Below are 21,377 nucleotides of genomic sequence, written 5' to 3'. Positions count from 1 at the left end.
ATTATTATTATTATTATTATTATTATTATTATTATTTGAGTAATAGTAATAATAAAAAAACACTAATTGATTTCATTGCTGGGGGTCCTGTAGCGGGGTGGGGGGAAATAAAAGTAGTCTTAACTGATTGGTCAGGCTCTCTTGACGTCCCTCCTTACTAGAACAGTGATTGGCTCGATTGGCGTTAAGCCTCGCCATGGGCGGGGCCTCGTGCCTGTTGTATGTTGAACCGATGCGTTCGGCGAGCTGTGAATTTAGAGGGTCTCTCTCCACCGGGGTGATAAGACAGCACACTTCAACGACGGAGGGGACGTCGCTGATATTAGGAGAAAAAAACAACAACAAAACAACACTTTTCGTCAACTAACCGCTGGATACATAACTCGCCCTGGGACTGGATTAATATTAAGTCGACTTTTTTAGTTTTTCTTTTTAATTTGCTTTAGAAGACACCCGAACTCATCGAAGACAATGGGATCCCAGACATCCACTGCCGCGGAGGCGAACGCTGCTGCCGCTGATGCTGCAGCTGTCAAAACCAACGGACAGGTAGCCACTCACAGCTTACTACTATTCACTTTTTTTGCCTTTTTTCCCCACCACGAAACATCTGTGCGCGTGGATAGAAGTTGAATTTCTCTCATAAAATCACCTGTTTGTTCTTCTTTTCTTTTTTTTTGGTCGAAGTTCTGTCGTTTTGGGCAGGACAGGTTGGGGGCGGGGAGCTTTTTGCTGTCTGGCATCTTCACCCCAAAAACTACCAAATTATCGTAAAATGTTTGCTTTTATGCTTGCAATAGCGTAGATTTGACTGTTCGGGTTTTGAGGTTAGTCTGTGTTTATTTGTAAATGAAGACAAATGCGACCCCCCCCCCCCCTATCTCCATTAACGTGTTGGATACAGTCAGTCAGGCTTAAAGGGGAGGGGGTGGGGGAGCCTGGATGCACGTAGACAGTCTACTACTCCTCCCTGGTAAAACCGAGCCGACTATTTATTTGAATGGGACTTTCCTTGATATATTCAACCTATGAGTCACATTCGGTGTACCCTTTAGCACTTTACTATAGTTATGACTTTACTATGAATGTTAATTATACAGGTTCACCTGCTTAAATAAATTAAGAGAAAAAAAAAATTGACACCACCAACGGTTCTGCCGACGTTTGGTTGGTTCTTGTATTTTTTTTAATTATTCATTTTCTTTTATATATGATTTTTTTAAAAATTCTGGATAAAAATGAGCATAAAAGCAGTACATGTGTTTTCATATTTTCTCTGAGGAGACGCAGCCTTGTCTTTGTTGAGCCACTGTCTGTCTGTCTGGTACAGTCGACTGTCTGGTTTGTGATGCGCTGCCGCCGCCTATCGTCAGAATAGAGTACTGCAAGGCGTCGCCTCGCAGCCAGGCATGGTGGTTTATCAATGAGAGTAAAAAATATGACAAAGAGCTATTTTTTATTATTTGTTTTCTTTCAAATTGAAGAGATATCACTTGTGGAAAAAATAATAATAATTCTGATTCCCCCTTTATCATCTTGTCATCGTTAGGAGAACGGACACGTGAAAACCAACGGTGATGTCTCCACTAAGCCTGACGGGGACGCCGCCGCCACCAATGGTTCGGCCGAGGCAGCCAAGGAGCCCGAAGCCGGGGCAGGAGGCGACGCCATCGAACCGGCGCCCGCCGCAGATGGGGAGGCCGCCAAGCCTCAAGGCGAGGCCGCTGCCAAGGAGACCCCCAAGAAGAAGAAGAAGAAGTTCTCCCTGAAGAAGTCCTTCAACATTAAGCTGAACCTGAAGAAGAGCAAGAAGAGCGAGGCTGTGAAGGAGGAGGCCGCCGCCACCGACGCCGCTGCTCCGGCCGCCGCCTCTGAGGAGAAGCCGGCTGAAAACGGAGCCGCTGCCGCCACCACCACTGCTCCCACAGAGGAGAAGAAGGAGGAGGCGAAGGAGGAGGCTCCCGCCGCGGCCGAGGCTCCGAAGGCGGAGGAGGGGGCGGCCAAGGAGGAGGCACCCAAGGAGGAGGCCAAGGAGGCAGCCGCTCCGGCCCCCGAGGCCGCCAAACCCACAGAGGAGAGCAACTCGACCCCCGCCCCCTCTGAAAAGAAAGAGTGATTGTACGTTGAGCTCACGATGAACTGGGTGAACTGTTTTTCCAAGAGAGAGAAAGAAAAATTTAAGAGTATATATATATATATATTTATATATATGTGTATATGTACACATATGTATATGGATATATGTATATGTAAATATATACACATGTATGTGAAAGACTCCTTCGACGTGCCACTTTTCGTCATGATAACAAGACGACAGACTAGATTCACTAGATCACCTCCCTGGTTACAGCTCGACATCTGGACGTTGGACTGGGTTGTTTCTGTTTTTTTAGGAAGCGGGTCGGTCGCCGTGCGGAGAACTGGATTTAACCGGGCCGGAACGCGAAGTGGAGCCGCGATTGGGGTGAATGAAAGATGGACGGACGGAGAAAGATGGAGCCGAGGCGTCTTTTCCTCAAAACAACCACAGCTGAAGATGCCTCCTAAGCTGAAGGAATGAAGCTAAAAACGATACTAGGACACCACCACCACTTGAAATGACTGTTAAATAGAAGAAAAAAAAAACAAAAAGGAAAAAAAAAAAAACAACAAAAAAATGTGAAATCAGAAAATTAAAGAGACTCGTCAACTTTTTACATTCCTATATTTTAACCCAAATTTGAAGTATTTTGTGGTGTATTATAGAGAACCATCTTAAAGTTTCAGAGAAGCTATGTCTCGTTTGTTAAAAAGAAAAGAAAATAGACAGTTTTGATTTTTACCGTACTATGAAAGAAGAAGAAGAAAAAAAAAAAAGAACACTTAAGCTTGCTATGTTCACTGTTGCGGTTTGATATGATGCAGAGTTGTTTATCTGTCGTGTGTGAGCCTGAATCTGCTTTGTCTCTGTAAATACGTTGGATTGATTTCTGTTCTTTATTTTGCTAATGTTGACAGATGTTACTGGTTTTATTGTAAAGTTGATAATGGTAAATAAATGTTGGGTACCTGCCTGTTCACGTGTCTGTACAGTTATTTTCACCTTGCACTACGGTTCATATAGTTCCCACGATCAGACAGGATTCGGTTTCTGTCGATGTATAATGTTCTAATTTTCCACCTAGTCTTTACCAAGATCCTTTTCTACCATGAAGTTGAGTTGAGACCAATTTGCTTGGAAGAAGTAGTATATAATCATATTTTGGACTGAAATGATGAATCTGATTAAGTATGATTAATCAGATTCATCGTGATTCATAGATTATCGAAAACTCCTATTAATCAATCCTACTGTTAATTGGATAAATGGGTATTATTAAAGCCTGCAGAATTGGACATTTTTTATCCAATTGTAAAAAAAAAATCAATTACTAAAATAATTGTTAATTGCAGCCCTAATTGTCTTGACGCTTCTGTCTAAAAACGTGACCACAACTTGACTAAATTTGACCTCGGTTGCATGCTTTGACCAAAATTTAACATTTAATATACAGGCTACATTTATCGGAACCACTGGAAAAGACGTGTAAAAAAAAAAAAATCTTAAAATAAATATACCTTGAGCATAATCTCACACTGATATCTAAAAAAAAATCAATGTTCGTTTTGGTGACATTTACTCAGTGTTGGAAGAAAGATCTCACTTTTAGAAATAATTATCACAAAAACACCAGTGCCAAGGTTTATCTCCTGTTGGCTGAACTTTTTGTTGCCATTTTTTTTTTTTATTACTTTAATCTTGCTGAAAGATCAAATAACATATATTTGAGTTTTCTGGCTCAGTAGACCAGATTTTCATTTAAAATGTTTTGAAATTTCAACAAAAATTCAGAAGAGAAACAAGCCCACATCACCACACATCCTCCACTGTGGATGTTTTTCTGTTTCACAGATTTATTCTTCGTTTTATACTGAGCTGATCTTTTGTGTTTGTTGCCAAGAACCTCAATATTTTATTTTGTAATAGTAGGATACTTTTTTGCTGGTATCACATCCTATCATTGACATGGAGGGTTGGTGACCCCAACATGCCATTCTCTAAAAAGGGCTGCCAACAGATTGGTCACCAGTGATTTTAACATATGATTCTTAACATTTTTTACCAATAAATACTATTCTTGACCCCCAAATAAAGGTTAGAGATTTTGGACATTTTCAGTACAGTTTTTGGTTTTGTTCTTGCAGCTAATATGAACTTTCAACAATCAGAGCAATATCTGATTTGTCCCCTTTGGTTTTGTTGGCAGTAGGTCATTTTGAGCTTTTAAGCGAGTAACGCATGAACACAACATATCTCCAAACACACTTAAAATCATGTGTTTTCATGTAATTGTGTGTTATTAATGCTAACAACAAAACCGTGCAGATCTAAATCTGCTTGCCTGTGGTGACTATGGATAACAATAGCGTTCTAAGAGCAAAAGTTCTGCAACTCATCCCAAGAAACTGAAAAGTATTCCTGCGCACATTAATTTCTCCCATCATAAGTATTCCTGGCATTGTATCCTTTCCACTGGCATCCAAGAACAACTCGGTTAGCTAATGATACAAAATCTTGGATAATGTGATAAAGTGTTTTCTAACTACTGTAGTGCAATCTTTTTCCAATGGAACACAACTATTCATCTTCCAGATACATCTGGAAACATGAACAACGGAGCAGCACCTCCATGTAATGACTATGCTCTTTCTGGAAATGCACAAAACAGAAAGTTCTGTTCGTTTTGTCTGAATTGTCTCCTAATGTGTGTAAAATCTCCAAATAAATACATTTCAGGATCAATTGAAGAAGATCATTTTAAAAGTCCTGACATAATGTTGGGTACATGATTCCAGAATGTGTTTTTCGTCGGATTTGGTTCGTCCAAATCTCTACCTCGGATTACCAAATCCGAGGTAGAGGTGAACCGTCCTCTGTCCCACATCTGAAGCACAGACTGGTTTACATCTGTGTGATTTCTATGGTGTGAAAAATGTTTGACGGAGAATGTAGAAATGGGTTAGGGGATGCCTTCCTTTGTCAGATGCCAAAGTAAGGTAACAAAGTAAGGCAAAGTAAGGCATCTGACAAGAGATGCCTTACTTTGGGTCTGTATTTTCAATCCTCCTCTCTCTTGGCTGGATGGATAATTGTTTAGCTATCTTGAATTGAATTGCACAATTTGACATTTTGAAAATGAATTCACTTAATGGAAACACGTCAATTTCAAACAAACTTGTATTTCAATAAGTTTCGGCGCTGAGATGAGGTTGGTTTCTTGGCTGTAGCATAACTAGCTTATTCCGCAAAACTGCAATGGAAACACTTTTTTCCCGTCACACGAATCACGTGATCAACCACTATATGTTGCCACTGGCACAAACCAGGAAGAAGATGATGACAGGAAGTAGCTGGAGGATCATGACTGTGTGATCTTAGTTGCGTTTCTTATTTAATGGAAACACAGCAATTGCAAAAATTACGTTTTTCCAACATTAGCGGAATATCGACAAAGTTTTGCTCACATTTGCAGTGTAAATGCAGCTTCTGTCTTTTGGATGCCTTGATGATTTTTTTTTACTTTGGATTCGGAAGAGAATCGTTTAAAAAGAAAACCGATTGAACCAGAAGCTTCTTTGAGAATTTGAATCAGGGGATAACAACCAATTACGCAGAAATTTTTACAAAGTTAGGCGAACGTAGCACAATGTAGCTTAAAATATTTTTCGCAACCAAATCTTGACAAGGTGGTCCCTCCTGGTTTTATGCAGGTGCACCTGGATGAGACTTCTTGTGGTTCTGCTTCTTCTTGTGTTTGAAGAACACAAGGATTCAGGGAGTGGAGACATCACCAAGGCTAATCAGCCAATCAGAAATGGAATTTTCTAAATGTGCGGCTATGCCATGTTACACACCTAAACTGAAAAAAAGGAAGAATGGAAAGTAACCAACCTCTCCATTTAGGTAAAACTATCTGCCACTGAAGCCAGTTGAAGGGTTTACATTTCAGATATTAACATATTGGTTATTATTTCAAGTTAACCTAAAGCAAAAAAAAAAAAAAAAGTTAGTAACCTTTACCTGCAAAACATTTTGAAACACAAAGACTTTTAGGAGTCGTTTCTCATATCATATCATACTTTTTGGCTTTACTTAAGTAACATTATCATAAAATATCACCAGAGTCTCCAGTAAAATTTCTAAAGTCTCTACAAACTGTGAGTAATTTCTCTAAATGAAGAACAAACATGTGTTACCCAGAAATGCATCAGTTTCATATGCAGCTGATGTTGAAGTGAAACTTCCTGTTGGTGCTCAACCTTCATAGTTCTAATGTTAGTTTGTTAGTCTGCTGAACCTTCTGTGCCATTAGCACGACATACACCATTTATAGTCACTAGTGTACTTTACCCTATTCTCACATATGTTTATATTTACTCTGCCTACTGTAAGTGTTGGTTTCATATGTTTCATGCTGAAAACATTTGATTTGAAAAGTGTTTTTTCTGCCTGAATTTATTTTTGAAAATGTGTCCGTTAGTGCAATTCTTTTAAATCTTTTTTTTATTACTGTAGTCTTGACAATTCCAGATACACACATGCACATCACTGTATATGTTCTGTTACTTTGTCATGGTTTAGTTATATGTTATTTTATGTGGAAGAATATAAGCCTTTCTTCTTCCCACTCCTTTTTGAGACATATGCATTCTTGTTTATGTCTAAATACAGTATTATTATTATATAAATTATGAATTTGTTAACTCAGACAATGTCTTGGTCTTACTATATGTATACTGTTGCTGTGTATATTTGTGCATATGCTTTTTTTTCCTTTTTACCTACTAAAGGGCATAATATGCTTTTTTTTTTTCTTTTATGATTTGAAATAAAGTTAAAAAAATGTGAAATGTTTGTCTGATTCTGTTATTCAACAAGTACTTATTACTTAGGTAGCCTTTTTAGGAAATACTGTTTGGTTTTGTTCTCTTCATGGCTACTTATTACTTTTACTTGAGTAAAAACATGTTGAGGTAAACTCATCCCTCCAATTTTTGATGAGCTCTGCTGGTCTCGCATGTCACATGTTGTGATGTCACACAGACTAAACAGATGTGAATTTTGTGTTGCTTTTGCGTATTTGGTTTCATTTAACTTGCATTTATCTTTGTTCAAATTGCATTTATTTGCTTGCAGTGAATAGTGAAGGCTTCACCACTGATGCTGTTAGCTCCACTGACCTCTTGACCCCCTGTGTTTGTCTCTCCCCTGCTCTGCGTTCAGCATCGCCTCCTCCCACCCCAACCCCCCTTCGTCACATTGATGGTTTTCGGCCAGCAGCCTCCTGAAAACGGATAGCTGAGCACGGCGCTCCGACTCAACTGACCTATTTCATGTGATATGATGTGCTGAGATCGCAGCTGCATTCAAATTCAGCCTCCATAATGAATGAAAGGAGGAATTTTGGAAGCTGGAGCTCCCTCTTGACTGCTCTGTTTCTCACACTCAGATAAAAGGAAGTCTTTTTTATTTTTTAGTAAAATCTTCAGACAAATAACCGGCTGACTTAACCATCCATCCATCCATCTCTCTCTCTGGGAGGCAGTGTGCTGTAAATAATTCATAGCTGCTCCAATCTGAGCCCGTTTACTGTGCTTTGTCTCTTCTATGCATAACTGTTTGATTTGCAGAGTGTGATCTGTGTGAGGCCGTCACTTTGTCCATGCTTTTATCTCTCATACAGCAGGGACGGTGTCTGCACACGTTTGGAAGTTGGGTCGTACACGCATGGGCCTGTACTGCCACCTATCGTCTGGAATATGTATCTGTACCAGGTTCTGTAACACTAGTTGGATGGGTTGACATTTTCTTTTAAGGAATATACAGAAATATTATTAAGTCAACTCAACTGGATGGGAATTTGATGGGTAGAGGTGGAGTCTCCTGTTTCGGTCTTCCCTGCAATTCTTAAATTGAAGTGAATGTTCTTTTCTCCCACAATGTGCTTGAATAGGTTTGTCAGTTTTTATTTAATTTTAAGGCCAAACATTTGTTTTCTCCTACTAATAATTTTGGTTTTATAATACCTTATAAATGGATTCATTCCTCTTAAATATTTTCACAGTTTGTCTTATCCTTCTGACAGATGTAAAGTGGAAAATGAAGGATTAAAATAAAAAACAAAATCTGAAAAGTGTGTCATACTTTTATATTCCACCCCATTTGAATATGAAATTACTGTATTAGTTTAGTTGTTTTCTTTTTCTTTTTCTTTTTGTTTTGTTTAATTTGATTTTTGATTGTGTTTTTTTTTCTCTCTTTCTTTTTTACTTGTGTGTTGAAAGGTTAAAAATGACACAAAAAATAATTATTTCACTATTGTGAGAAGATGTAACTGTTTCTGGGCTGGACTAACCTTCTAGGTTTGCAGGATCCTGACTATGTAACGATGTGTGGCTCCATTTAATAACTTAGATGCAGTTTTCCATTAATTTTGCATTTGTGGTATACGAAAACAAACAAACAAACAATGTTCAGAAATATTAGTCAAACTCTAAACATTAGACCTCTGTCTTGGAGGTTCTGGTCTTGGCCTTGCACAATTTCAGTCCTGGAAGAATGGCCTTTGATGGATACCATCGATTAAAAAAACAATAGATTACTTCTGAAGTTTTCTGATTTTTCTTCTTTTTTTTGCAAATCATTGCATTGCTCTGTGTTGGTCTGTAGAATAAAACCCTGATGAATTATATCAAAGTTTGAAAAGGCTTAATAGGCATAAAAACTTATTCAAAATCACTGAAAACTGTAAAATTATATCAATAAAAGATGGTTTGCTGAAGGAGTTTTGCAGAAATATTCAAGATCATTAGCGGTGGAGACCCATTGTTTAGTGTTGAGCTGATTCCTCGGTGGTCCTCGGTTTGTATTCCGGCTCCTCCCACTGAGGCGGATAAGCTGCTGTGATTGGCTGAGAGGAGCTCCGCGCGACCTCCCCCGTGTAACTGAGAACCCGGCAAGCGGGCGAACCAGTGGGGTAACTGGTGTAAAATGGCGCTGTCTCAAGGAACAAAGAAAAAAGTTTGCTATTATTATGACGGTAAATACTTCATTTGGACATTTTACTCGCTCTCATATTCAAGTGTCCTTTACGGCGTGTAAAACTTCGGGGTTTTATTTTTCCTATGTCAGGGTTTTAAGTGTTGCAGCGCGGTCCAGCTCCGAAGCCGGTGTTGGGGAGCTAACGTTAGCTTGCTAACTAGCTTGTTTTAGCCGTGCTAGCTATTAGCCCGAATTCCGGACCCTGTACGTTGTTGTCTCTTCGGCTTCATTTTTGGTCACTCAATATTAAAACAACTTTTCATAAATTATTAAAGCCTCCTATGGGGGGTGTATTTGTGCATTAGAACTATGATGATAAATGGGGAGATGAGGCTATGCGGTGATAATCACAGTGTTCCTCCAACTCGCTAACAACTTCCGAGAAGTGAGGAAGGATGCGCTCTGCTGCTTTAATTCGCTTCATCTTCCGAAAGGATTTGGGGGAGGATTAAACCATATATTATATACTTGTACTGGGAATAAGTATCGTTTAAATACTGCCTGTCATTGTACTGTTGCGTATTCACTGTTTTAAACTGAATGAACCCCGCCAGCGTTACATTTGCGCTGACGACTGCATTTTTGTCCTGTTTATGATTGATCGTTTCAAGCCAGTTTTTTTTTTAAATAAGCTGAAAAGTCCTGTTTGTACAGAAACGTCTGATGTTACTTCCGTATTCCCATTGTGTCGTGTGAACGCATGATTCGGGATGCTCATGAATAATTGAAGATGGATCTCATTTGGATGCGCATTTTAATACTCCTGTGCACGTACGATACCCATTTCCTGTGATCTGCACGATAAATCGAATCAGATTTGCGATGTCGGTGTGCGCAGTATCACAGTAGCAAGAATCCGCTTGGATTTGTTTTAGAGGCGGCATGCATTGACTATGCTTAGCTGGAAAGTATTTTGGACATTGCATAATTTTTCCTAATGCAGGCGCCTTTGGTTTTCATACATTTATTTAGTTTAGTTTTTTTTGTAGTTGGAAATACTTGCAAAGAGGTTGTTTTTTTTTTTTCAGCCAGCTGACCAAAGATAGGAAGGGGAAGTGTTGGATTAATATTATGCACAGCCTCAAAACGCAAAAAAACAAACTGTTCTTTTGTATTTTTTGGCATGTAGTCATAACCAAAAGTATGTAAAATCTTTAGCTGTATAAAACCCAAATTTTGCAACACTTCATATAAGTTGATTTGGATACTTCATGAAGTTCAGTATCTAAAAAAGTTAATTGTTTTTTTTCAGTACAGTGAGTAGAATATAAAATAAAACACCAACTCATGTATGAATGGATTGATGGATTTGTCTCTTAACAAATTTTGCTAGGTGATAAATTGTCCCAGAAATCATTGTGATAAACGATAATATTGTTTTTGAGACCATTCTTAAGTAATGGTAATACCATAATAATTCAAGGATCAATAAACTTTAAATTCTAATGAACATTTAACACAGGAACTGGACGACATTTAATATATCCAAAATAAATAAACAGAACGTCAGAAACAACAAATAAAATGACCAATGAAGTCTCTAAACAACATTGTCCTTAAAAATGGATCTAGTTGGGAACAAAAAAACAGACTGAAGACTTTGTCATCCAGTTTTTAGTAGAAACAGAGGGAAAGGAGAAAAAAATGATAGCTCATTTTAATCAATCATTATTAGTTTTACTGCGACAGGCGTAGTTGCCCAAAAAAAAAGCTTCTCTTTTAGCTTCAGAACATTGGATGCTGACCAACCTACCCTGTTTATCTCCTGCAGGTGACGTGGGGAACTATTACTACGGCCAAGGCCATCCCATGAAGCCCCACAGGATCCGCATGACACACAACCTCCTCCTCAACTACGGACTCTACAGGAAAATGGAGATTTATGTGAGTCAAACAGAAATTTTTAATTTTAGAGTACAAATGTAACGCTCCAATTGGGCATACTTATTTTTCCTGCCATCTAGACATTTAACATAATTAACTTATGCAATTAATTTGGTTTCTTAAAGCTTTTTACAAAGAGAAACGGCTGCTTGCATCATCCCATTTTATTTTTTTGTCTTTTAATACAAAATCTTTTACTAATTTTTTTAAATTTGTTTTTACACTTAATCAGCTGTCAGTGTCTAATAAAACGAGAGCAAAGGAATGCTTGAATGGAATATTTGGTTAAATAAAACAATCTTTTTTTTATTGTATATATATATTTACATTATTTTTAACTAGTTTTCTTTTTTTCTTTTTTGTTTATTTTGAAGTCTTGCAACAACATTTTGCTCAGTATGTGTGGTTGAAAGACAATAGAGTCTGTGTCTATGTTCCCCATATTATGATTAAACACTGCCATCAATAATTTATTTGACTTTTCTGTTGATTTTTAATTTCTTTTGTGCCCTCTTCTGATACAGACTTAAGCTGTAGGGATGCTAAAGCTAAAGGAGGTAGTTGAGGTCTTTGATTTGATGGAAAAGTGATGAAAATTGAAGTTCATTGCATTCAGCAACATCAGTGTAATGTTAAATAAAAACTACAAATGGTTCAGTTTTTAACTGCTGGTGAAGAAAAACAGGATTGGATTAACAAAGAACAGAAAACAATATTTGTTGTCGTAACAATGATATTTGGGTGCAATTCTTTAGATACTTAAGACTAAAATAATCACTTATATTGCACTTGTCCATCGATAAAAGTTAAAATAAAGCTGTGCTAACTTATAGATATAAAACTAAGGCACTGCTTCAGACAGCTCAAACATTTTCTGATACTGACTTGAGTCACAAACCAAAAGGTTCTGTGGTTTCTATCCGTCACGATAGTTTTTTCTTTAACAGCTACTTTCCATACATTTTCAGGACTATGAATCTTTACGTCAGTCCTAATTAAATTTGTTTTCATCTTTCAGAGGCCACACAAAGCCAGCGCTGAAGAGATGACCAAGTACCACAGTGACGACTACATCAAGTTTCTGAGGTCCATCCGTCCAGACAACATGTCTGAGTACAGCAAACAAATGCAGAGATGTGCGTCCGGTTTTCTTCTCCACCGTCTCCTGCTGCTCGCCTCACATTCACTCAGTCAGATTCTCTGCTTTCTTCTTCTTACAGTTAATGTCGGAGAGGACTGTCCAGTTTTTGACGGTCTATTTGAGTTTTGCCAGCTCTCGACTGGTGGATCAGTCGGTGAGTTATCTATCGTAGATGATCCGTCTTCTTCTCTAATAGTCTTAAGTATCATTTCTAGCTTGATTTGCAGATCGTTAAGCTGAGCGGAGGGAGGTTTTTTCCTTACATTTGGGTCCAACTCTGTTTTTGTTTCAGCTGGAGCAGTGAAGCTGAACAAGCAGCAGACGGACATTGCCATTAACTGGGCTGGAGGACTCCACCACGCCAAGAAGTCTGAGGCATCCGGCTTCTGCTACGTCAACGACATCGTCCTCGCCATCCTGGAGCTGCTGAAGTGAGTCCAACACCGCTCCGCTGCTTCTTTTGCTTCTGGCTGCTTCTGTTTGTCATATCATGTCAAGTAGGATACCGATCCAGAGACACAGCTGAATTGACTTACATTTGTTTTTTAAGTAAATGTACTGAATTACAACTTGATTTGATTACACAAGTACAGCACACTGAAATACATCACTAGCTTCACAACTTTGGTCAAACATGTAAAAACAACTTTAATTGTTCAGTCAGTTCAATTAGGAGTAGAACAGCCAGTGTAAACAAGTGTTCAGGTTTCTATTAGTGGTTGAAACTTGAACATTTAAACACATCATGGTGGTGGCAGCATCATGCAGCGTCATGTCCATCATGATGGAAAGCAGTCAGGTTTAACAGGAAGAAGCATGGAGCTAAAAACACAGCAATCCTGAAAAGAAAAACTGCTAGTTGCTGCAAAAAAGAATTGAGACTATAATGGTTTGGGTCAAAGCATGTTCATGTGTTAATGGCCCAGTCAAAGTCCAGACATAAATCCAACTGAGACTCTTTGACAAGAGTTGAAAACTGAGGTTAAAAGTTGATCTTGAGCTGCTTTGCAACCAAAATTGAGTTTTGTGGCACTACTTGTTTGTCGAACGCATCGAATCCCAAAAGTTATTAGAGTTTCAGTCAGATTGGTGTTGTAATCTGACAATGTGAAACTTTAGGTTACTTGTTTTGGTGAGAGATGGAGGCCTGCAAGGACAATTTTACCTGGTGCTTGAAATTTCTTGACTTTAATTGAGGTGTTTTCAAGGTTTGGAAAGTCATTGATTTCTGTATAAAGTCAGAGAAAGTGATTGATATCCAAACTGCACAGTTTTGTAATAAAGTGCAATCAATTAAAAGGAGAAATTTGGAAAATGTTATTTGCAGTTGAAACTAATAAAAAGACAAAAAAAATTCTCACTATCTGAAGTTAAATCAGGCTAAACTTGTTAGAATCTAGATTCCAACAGTACAGTCTAACTAGTCAGTTAGAATCACCAAAATTATTTCTTACCCCACTAAATGCCACTTTCTTTCTATATTGTGTTTAATTTGAGTATAAAGATAATGTACCTAAAAAGATTTCTTTGGATTATTTACATTTATTGAATAGTATTCATAATGGCTCAATGCTCCAGATTTGTCCCTCCTTTGTGTGAAGTTGGAGCAGCATTGACCTGAACCCTGTACTCCCTCCAGATACCACCAGAGGGTGCTCTACATAGACATCGACATCCACCATGGCGACGGTGTGGAGGAGGCCTTCTACACCACAGACAGGGTCATGACCGTTTCCTTCCACAAATATGGGGAATACTTCCCTGGCACTGGAGATCTGAGGGTGAGTCTCAGAGCGTTTCTCCTGGAAAACATTTCAACACGTTAAAAACGTTAATCCAACCATTTCAATGTGTGCAGGACATCGGAGCAGGAAAAGGCAAGTACTACGCTGTAAACTACCCTCTAAGAGACGGCATCGACGATGAGTCTTATGAAGCCATCTTCAAACCTGTGAGTTGTTTTGCGTTTCAATACCTCTAATTCCTCAAATGAAGTTTGCTCGTTTGATTAAACGTTGTTTTTGTGTTAGATTATGGCTAAAGTCATGGAGATGTACCAGCCCAGTGCTGTGGTTCTGCAGTGTGGAGCAGATTCTCTTTCTGGAGACCGACTGGGCTGCTTCAACCTCACCATCAAAGGTGAGACAACGTCTCAGAGTGACGCTAACTTCCTTTAACACGTTACAAATTCAACTATGTGTGCATCTCCTCTTAAAGGCCATGCCAAGTGCGTGGAGTACATCAAAAGCTTCAACCTACCTCTGCTGATGCTGGGCGGAGGCGGCTACACCATCCGCAACGTCGCCCGCTGCTGGACCTTCGAGACAGCCGTGGCCCTGGACTCGTCCATCCCCAACGAGTTGCCCTACAACGATTACTTTGAATACTTCGGGCCCGACTTCAAGCTGCACATCAGCCCGTCCAACATGACCAACCAGAACACCAACGAGTATCTGGAGAAGATCAAGCAGCGGCTCTTCGAGAACCTGCGCATGCTGCCTCACGCCCCCGGAGTCCAGATGCAGGCCATCCCCGAGGACGCCCCGCACGCCGACAGCGGAGACGAGGACGAGGAGGACCCCGACAAACGCGTCTCCAGTAAGAGATTTAACACACACACAGGCGTTGGATTAGTTCGTTAGGGGGCGCTGATGATTGTCTGTTGCAGTCCGGGCCCACGACAAGAGGATAGCCTGTGAGGAAGAGTTCTCAGACTCTGAGGACGAGGCCGAGGGGCAAGGTGGCGGCCGCAGGAACGCAGCCAATCACAAAAAGGCAAAGAGAGTGAAGAAGGAGGAAGAGAAGGAAGGAGAGGAAAAGAAAGGTAAGACTAGAGCAGTCCTGTTATCTCTTTAGTAATGCATGATATAAACAGTAGAAAAAAATATAAATTTGGCCTGAGATTAAAACCTGTAGTTTAGTGGCTAACAGCAGCAACGCCTGATGATGATGTAACCATGTGGAGTTAAAGCTGAGCAAGAGAGAAGCAACATGGCTTCAGGTTTAAACTACCACTGTCAGCGTTAACACCTGATTGATCTATAAAGCTTGACGTGTTAATATCACATAATGCAGATTAATCACATGACCTATTTTGACCTAAAAGCCTCTAATGGAGCGTTACCATGGTCACAGCAACAAAGTTGTTGGCACAAAACGAGTGAAAAGAAGAACAAAGAGAGTCAGACTGATGTGCTTTAAAGAACAGCGATGAACGTTTGGATAAAAACAAGCTAGTATACAGGCGACTTATTGCAGTGATGAATATATATCAATATATTGACTGGACAATGTTCTGTCTGTACATTTGCTCATTTCATTTCTGTTACCAATCTATATGATTCATTTATTTGCCATTGTCTTTAGTACATTTCTGTCATGATACAGATGTTAAACTCCATTAGCAATAGTGTTTAAAAGGTCTTAAATTTGAGTTAGTGAAACCTGCAGAAACTCTCACAGTGGTTTTGGTTTGTCTTCTGAGTTGATAACATTCTGTTTGTTTCCTAGAAGTCAAAGAGGAAGAGAAAGAGGAGGAGAAGATGGACACATCTGGGTAAGAACCAGTTAAAGCTTCTCCATATTTAACTGTCCATATCGAGAAATTAAAGCACACACAACCAAAATCATTTGTTTCTTTCTTTATAATTTTGGGTACCGTATTTTCCGCACTATAAGGCGCACCTAAAAACCTTCAATTTCCTCAAAAGCCGACAGTGCGCCTTATAATCCGGTGCACCTTTTATATGGACCAATATTGAGCCACAACAGGTCTAGCAACTACGGTAAGCAGCCGCCAACTTCATTTTCGCCCATAGAAGAAGTGCGCTGTGCATGCTGGGATAGTTGTCAGAACGCTGGTTTGTTAATAAAGTTTGATAATACATTTAAAGCCAGGGGGGGTTGCGGGGGAAGAGTTGCGGCAGCATGTTGATTGGTCTGTTACCCAGAAAGCAGTTGGGCACAATATCGTAACACCGTGAGTGAAACAATGACTGGGGCAACTACTATATAAAGTACTCAGGACCACTTCTTTACAAAAGTGTAATAATAGAGTACGGCAACCCAAACTGTAGCGTCTATTCTATGCGCCTTATATATGAAAATAGTTTTAAAATAGGCCATTCATTGAAGGTGTGCCTTATAGTGCGGAAAATACGGTAGTTTCATTTTACATATTTAAAATATTATGACAGGCTTAGCTGTAACTTATTGCTGTCATTGAAATGTTTTATTTAACATATTTACTTCAAAAAGTGAAGACCTGATCATGTGGTGACATGGATGTATTTTTCAATAGGTCACATTTCTGCACTAAGAATCACTTTTTATTGCTCTTTTGACTTTCTGATTTTGTTTTGAACTAGCTGTAAGCCAGTCTTGAAACTGAACCAAATGAACTATATTCCAATATGTGATGTCTGATCAATGTTTGTGTTTCAGACCAAAAGAGGAGATAAAGACAACTTGAAGTGATCCTGAGGGAGAAGTGTCCGTCCTGTTGTCCTGAGCCCAGATTCCTGTTTTCCTCCTGCAACCAGAGGATCTTTTTGTATTCCTGTTTTCCTTTGTTCCTACAGACAAACCTGCTTTCCATTGTTTACACGAGTTGAGCAGCAGGTGGATGGGATGGAGGTCAACCCCACCCACCTGCCACCCACTGTATGAGATGTAAAATTCCCTCCAACCCCTTTGAGCTCTTTGTGGACATCAGGTTTGCTGTGATAAGAAAACTGTTTCCATGCTGGAATTTCTGATTAAAGCCTGTCTGTGGGGCCTTCCTGTTTGGTTTTTTTATTTGTAAGTATTTATGAAGCATCAAAAGCCCGCCCTAGGCAAGCAGTTCCACCTTACCGTATACTCATCAGTGAATGCATGCTTAGAATCATCATCTCACCTTCAGCATGTACATATTTCTTAGTCTCTGCCCTCCACCAGTCCTGACTCTCTGCTCATTAAGTTATTTTAAATCATGAATCCGGTCGGCTCATCCTCCCAGGAATATCTGCTCTGTGAACCCGTTTCCTTCCTGTGCTGTTTTTATGTTTGCGAGTGAGTGGGACCCTCTCCAGAGGCTGATGTTGCTGAGCAAATGACTTATTTAGAGATTTTGTATCATTTTACAGAAAAGTAGAGAAAGCCAGTGAGGGGCTTTCAAAGTGTGGCTGGTTGGAGTTGTATCCTTGTGAAATGTGCATTATCATATCTTTGTCATAAAAAAATAAAGAAAACGATCCAATTGTGGTCTTTTGTGTATATGCTCACAATTACAAATATAGTAATATAATAGTTGCTTAAGAATGTAAAGACCAACCATGTGGTGTCAGGAAAGGCAGAATTTTTAGGAGTAACTACACCTAAAAGTCATGGAATGGGATCAAATATTTAATTTATGCTACAAAATAATTTATTCTGTATATATTTTGTCACAAATTTAAACATTTCTCTCTCCAGACCTTAAAACACTTACAATTTTCATTTGCTATATTGGTAGTGTACTGTGATTGTTATATTGGTCACCATAATGCCAATTTCCTGTTTTGCAAGTGTTTTTCACTCGGAGCCAAAATGGTGACAAATTTAAGAGTTTGTGCTTCAATTACAGTCAAGATAAAATCTTTTTCACATTTACTGTTTTCCTGCCATGCTTCTCTAACTCCTGGTTGTTACATAAGTTAACTTTTTGATGCTGCCACAACCTAATGTTGCTCACTGTGTGACATAAATGTGGCTCCTAGTCCAGCTAGTAGCTAAATGATCTATGTATCACAGGACTGGGAAAAAACTGGATTACTACTTTTCATCGCCAAGAAACCAATTTACTTTCTAATTTAATATTCAGTTATAAAACCAAAATGGATGTTTATACGTTACAACAAAAACAAACCATCCTTTCCTTGACCTTATTTTATTGATAAGATTTGGAGTTTACAAATTAAATGTGATTACTGCTGGCAAATGTTAAAAAGTTTATAATTATAGTTCAGTACAAAGCACTGGAGGCGAGTGATGTTTTCCTTTGACTGGATTGAGTGATGTTAGCTGAAAGGGTTGCTTGGTTACGCCTCCAGCTCAAAGTCAAAGTAGTGTGGGTCAAAGTAATGAATTCGTACGTATCCGTCTTCTCCTCCACTGCTGTAACTGTAACAACAGGAACATCAAGCAGTTTGTTACGGGGTTGTTCTGTATTTTTAGAAAAAGTGGAAGAATTAGTCAGGCAGTACCTCTTGCCGTCGGGATGGAACGCCACACAGTTGATGGGGCCAAAATGACCTTTGACCCTCCCAAACTCCTCCTCGTATGCAGCATGGAAAAACCTAAGTGCAGAAAATTACACATCTAAGTAATAACTCGTTCAAAAAACATATTTTTCTTCCTTCTATCAACTTTAAACATGAACATAACTTCAGATTCTCTCTCACCTCGCCTCAAACTTGCCGATCCTGGTGGAGGTTGTGGTGACGTCCATGGCTTCCTGCCCTCCTCCCATCACCACCTTAACCAAATGCTTAGTCAGACATTGCCATGACAACAAAGAGATTGACCGTACTCCATAAGAGTCATGTCTTACATGGTCCATTATAGGAGAAATGGCAGCAGAGTTTACAGGCCTGTCTGTCCTGAATGTCTTGATGTGATCCAGAGAATTGGAGTCAAAGAGCTAAGAGGACAACATAGAGTTAGTGTTTAAATGTACACTTATTAATGTGTTTAAACTTATTAATGTGTTTAAACGTATTAATGCGAGTCTCACTTTAGAGGTGTTGTCTTTGGAAGCAGTGATCACCATGGTGAGATCGACGGATGTCTGGATGTCATTGATCTGCCTGGTGTGCTCCTTCGCCTTCTTCAGAATTTCACCAGACTGGAAAAGATCACAGCCCAGTTAGGACAAAACCACGTCTACACTAGTCCTTTGTTCCCTTCTTTTTTCTCTGTATTGTAAGTTTTATACCAAAAACATACTGTGATATACGTAGTTATTGCCACACATCACAGTAGCTATCATATGACTTTTATGGCGTATCTACAGAGGTGGGCAGAGCCTGATGTAGTTGTGTTGGCGTCGAACCTTAGCACTGAACTGGTTGATCTCTCCGTTCTCATGGCCTGCGATGACGAACTCCCCCAGAGCCCCCCACACCGCGCTGGTTATCTTGCACTCACTGCAGGGGACGGACAGGTACGGGTTGTTGTCCTCTGCAGACACACAAGTAGGAATGGTAGAAATAGTAAATTATTTAATAAAAATCTGAATTCTTTCCCAACAGTAAATATGGGTCAAAAACCTTTTTTATTTTAAGCAACATCAGTCTGGGAGCTTGGTATAAAGGTTTTTTTTTTTGTTTTTTTTTGCTGATAACGATCACATGGATTGGATATTAGTAGCATTTATGGTACTAAATGGAAAAACAGGCAAGCACAATGCAGCAAGAGGACTGAAAAACCTATCGGTTACAATATTTAACAAATTGTAAACAGCAAGATGAAATCACACACACAGTCAAATAAATCTCACAACACTGTATTGAATAATGTCAGGAAAATAAGAAACACTCAAAGTCAAACTCGGGTAGCATTTAAATAAACAAACCAATATTACGAACTGCCTGAGAGCATGGATCAATTAAATAGCCTCCTGCTTGGATAATTACTCTGACTTTAGAATGTAGAAATATCCTTAGCTTTGACCTACGTATATTACATTCTCCTTGAGGATCAAGTTTAAATGCTGTTTTGGTGAAGTCCAGTTGGAAAACATAACCGTGTGTGTGTGTGTGTATGTATCTGTACCCATCTGCTGTGGATCTCTCAGGTCAAAGAAGTTCAGGAAGCACTGGTAGCCCATCTGCTTGTCTGTGGAGAACATGATGATGTTGCCGCTGAAGTCGAAGCCACACGTCCTGACGGCAGAGTTGGTGTTGAGGAGAGCCAACTGTTTACCTGCGGAGAAACAGGCAGGGTGTCACAAAAGGAGAAGTAACCATACCTTTACTTTTCTCTCATCTTTGGGGGAGGGGGAGGGAAATAACCAGAGAAGTCGTCACATTCCTCTAGGGTTTCCTTATGTTAGCTTTTAGCATCCAGGAGGAAACCTAGCCTTGCTAGCTTACCGGTCTCACAATCCCACAGGCGACAGCTGTTGTCTGCTGATCCCGTCAACACATTCTTGGTGTCCCCTGATGAGAAGTTAAGAAAGCAACACTTTCATACATTTAGCCATAACATTTTCCATCAGAGCCCAGAGAGGCGTAGAAGCAGGTCCTCGTGATGGAAGGATACAGTCGCAGTCAACACACCACACCGCTCCAGTGTGTCCATTATAGGTGCCGAGCCTTTCTCCGTTGACAGAGTACCAAACGTTGGTTACCTGGAGTGGAACATCACGTGAGATAAAACAGCTGTATCCCAAAAGTTACGGAGGTTACACGAACGCAACACAGGTCTGGACTCACCGTGTCTTTGGCTACGGAAAACAGCAGGTCTCCTTCTCTGTTGTACTTTATCTGAGTGATGGACCTTTCATGGCCCTGCAGTAGAATGGGTTTCTGGGAACACAGAACTCCGGGTTTAGCATAAGACCTAGTCTTTTACCACAGGGTGTGTATTTAGGCTAGATAAGGTTAATTTAGCTCAACTAAACCGCTAAGCTACAGCGCGACAACATCTCCCATTGCCCAACTATAAATACTCCTACTAGCAGCTAGTCTCCTTCGCAGCTAGCGTTAAAGCTAAGCTAACGCTAGCCGAACTAACGCTGGCAGATACAGAATGAAAAAATAAATAAGACACCCACGTGTGGGAATATATTTCCTGGTAAATATACTCACCATTTTTGCTGGCTAAGCGCCGTCAGTCTGCTCGGTTTATTCACTACGCGTCCCGTCAACAGAGAAAAAATTAACACTCGTGTGTGAGGCGCCGGAGCCGCAGCGGAAAAGGAATTAGACGTCATTCTTACGTCAAAAAGCAACATGGTGCGCCCCCTACCGTTAATAGGTGGTAGCGCAACCCGGGGCACCAGGAGGGTCCAGGGGTACTATGACTATACTATGACCATATATATATATATATATATATATATGGGTATCTCTTGAATTGCTACAAAATAAAAATGTATTTCCTTCAGCCCACTGGCTTTAATGTTGACACCTTGAGATACCATGAGGCCTAAATTCTGAACATCATGCCATGGAGTGCATCCCAGTTTTCCATGTCTGGCATATA

At 39.7% G+C, this 21,377-nt stretch overlaps 3 protein-coding genes across 3 annotated transcripts; 2 read left to right on the top strand and 1 right to left on the bottom strand.

The window, feature by feature from the left end:
* The first annotated feature begins 238 nt into the window (after nt 1-238).
* Nucleotides 239-3,060, top strand: marcksl1b (MARCKS-like 1b). Its single transcript, XM_008421405.1, has 2 exons — nt 239-549; nt 1,550-3,060. The coding sequence occupies exons 1-2, from the start codon at nt 472-474 to the stop codon at nt 2,114-2,116; spliced, it is 645 nt and encodes a 214-aa protein (XP_008419627.1). The 5' UTR covers nt 239-471; the 3' UTR covers nt 2,117-3,060.
* A 5,955-nt stretch (nt 3,061-9,015) lies between these two features.
* hdac1 (histone deacetylase 1) lies at nt 9,016-17,392 on the top strand. The gene is made up of 12 exons (XM_008421404.2): nt 9,016-9,122; nt 10,896-11,008; nt 12,027-12,144; nt 12,229-12,303; nt 12,442-12,580; nt 13,789-13,930; nt 14,008-14,100; nt 14,180-14,288; nt 14,367-14,747; nt 14,818-14,973; nt 15,660-15,705; nt 16,593-17,392. Exons 1-12 carry the CDS (start codon nt 9,074-9,076, stop codon nt 16,618-16,620), a joined length of 1,449 nt encoding a protein of 482 aa, XP_008419626.1. The 5' UTR covers nt 9,016-9,073; the 3' UTR covers nt 16,621-17,392.
* Nucleotides 17,393-18,038: 646 nt separating this feature from the next.
* Nucleotides 18,039-21,094, bottom strand: eif3i (eukaryotic translation initiation factor 3, subunit I). Its single transcript, XM_008421403.2, has 11 exons — nt 20,981-21,094; nt 20,606-20,698; nt 20,433-20,520; nt 20,264-20,329; nt 19,944-20,093; nt 19,222-19,349; nt 18,904-19,014; nt 18,721-18,810; nt 18,572-18,645; nt 18,374-18,466; nt 18,039-18,290 (listed from the first exon to the last, which is right to left on the bottom strand). Exons 1-11 carry the CDS (start codon nt 20,981-20,983, stop codon nt 18,209-18,211), a joined length of 978 nt encoding a protein of 325 aa, XP_008419625.1. The 5' UTR covers nt 20,984-21,094; the 3' UTR covers nt 18,039-18,208.
* Nucleotides 21,095-21,377: the final 283 nt, after the last annotated feature.

Source organism: Poecilia reticulata, linkage group LG11 (assembly GCF_000633615.1).
Source record: "Poecilia reticulata strain Guanapo linkage group LG11, Guppy_female_1.0+MT, whole genome shotgun sequence".
In the NCBI taxonomy this organism is placed as follows: Eukaryota; Metazoa; Chordata; class Actinopteri; order Cyprinodontiformes; family Poeciliidae; genus Poecilia; species Poecilia reticulata.
This window is presented reverse-complemented; position numbering and strand designations above follow the sequence as displayed.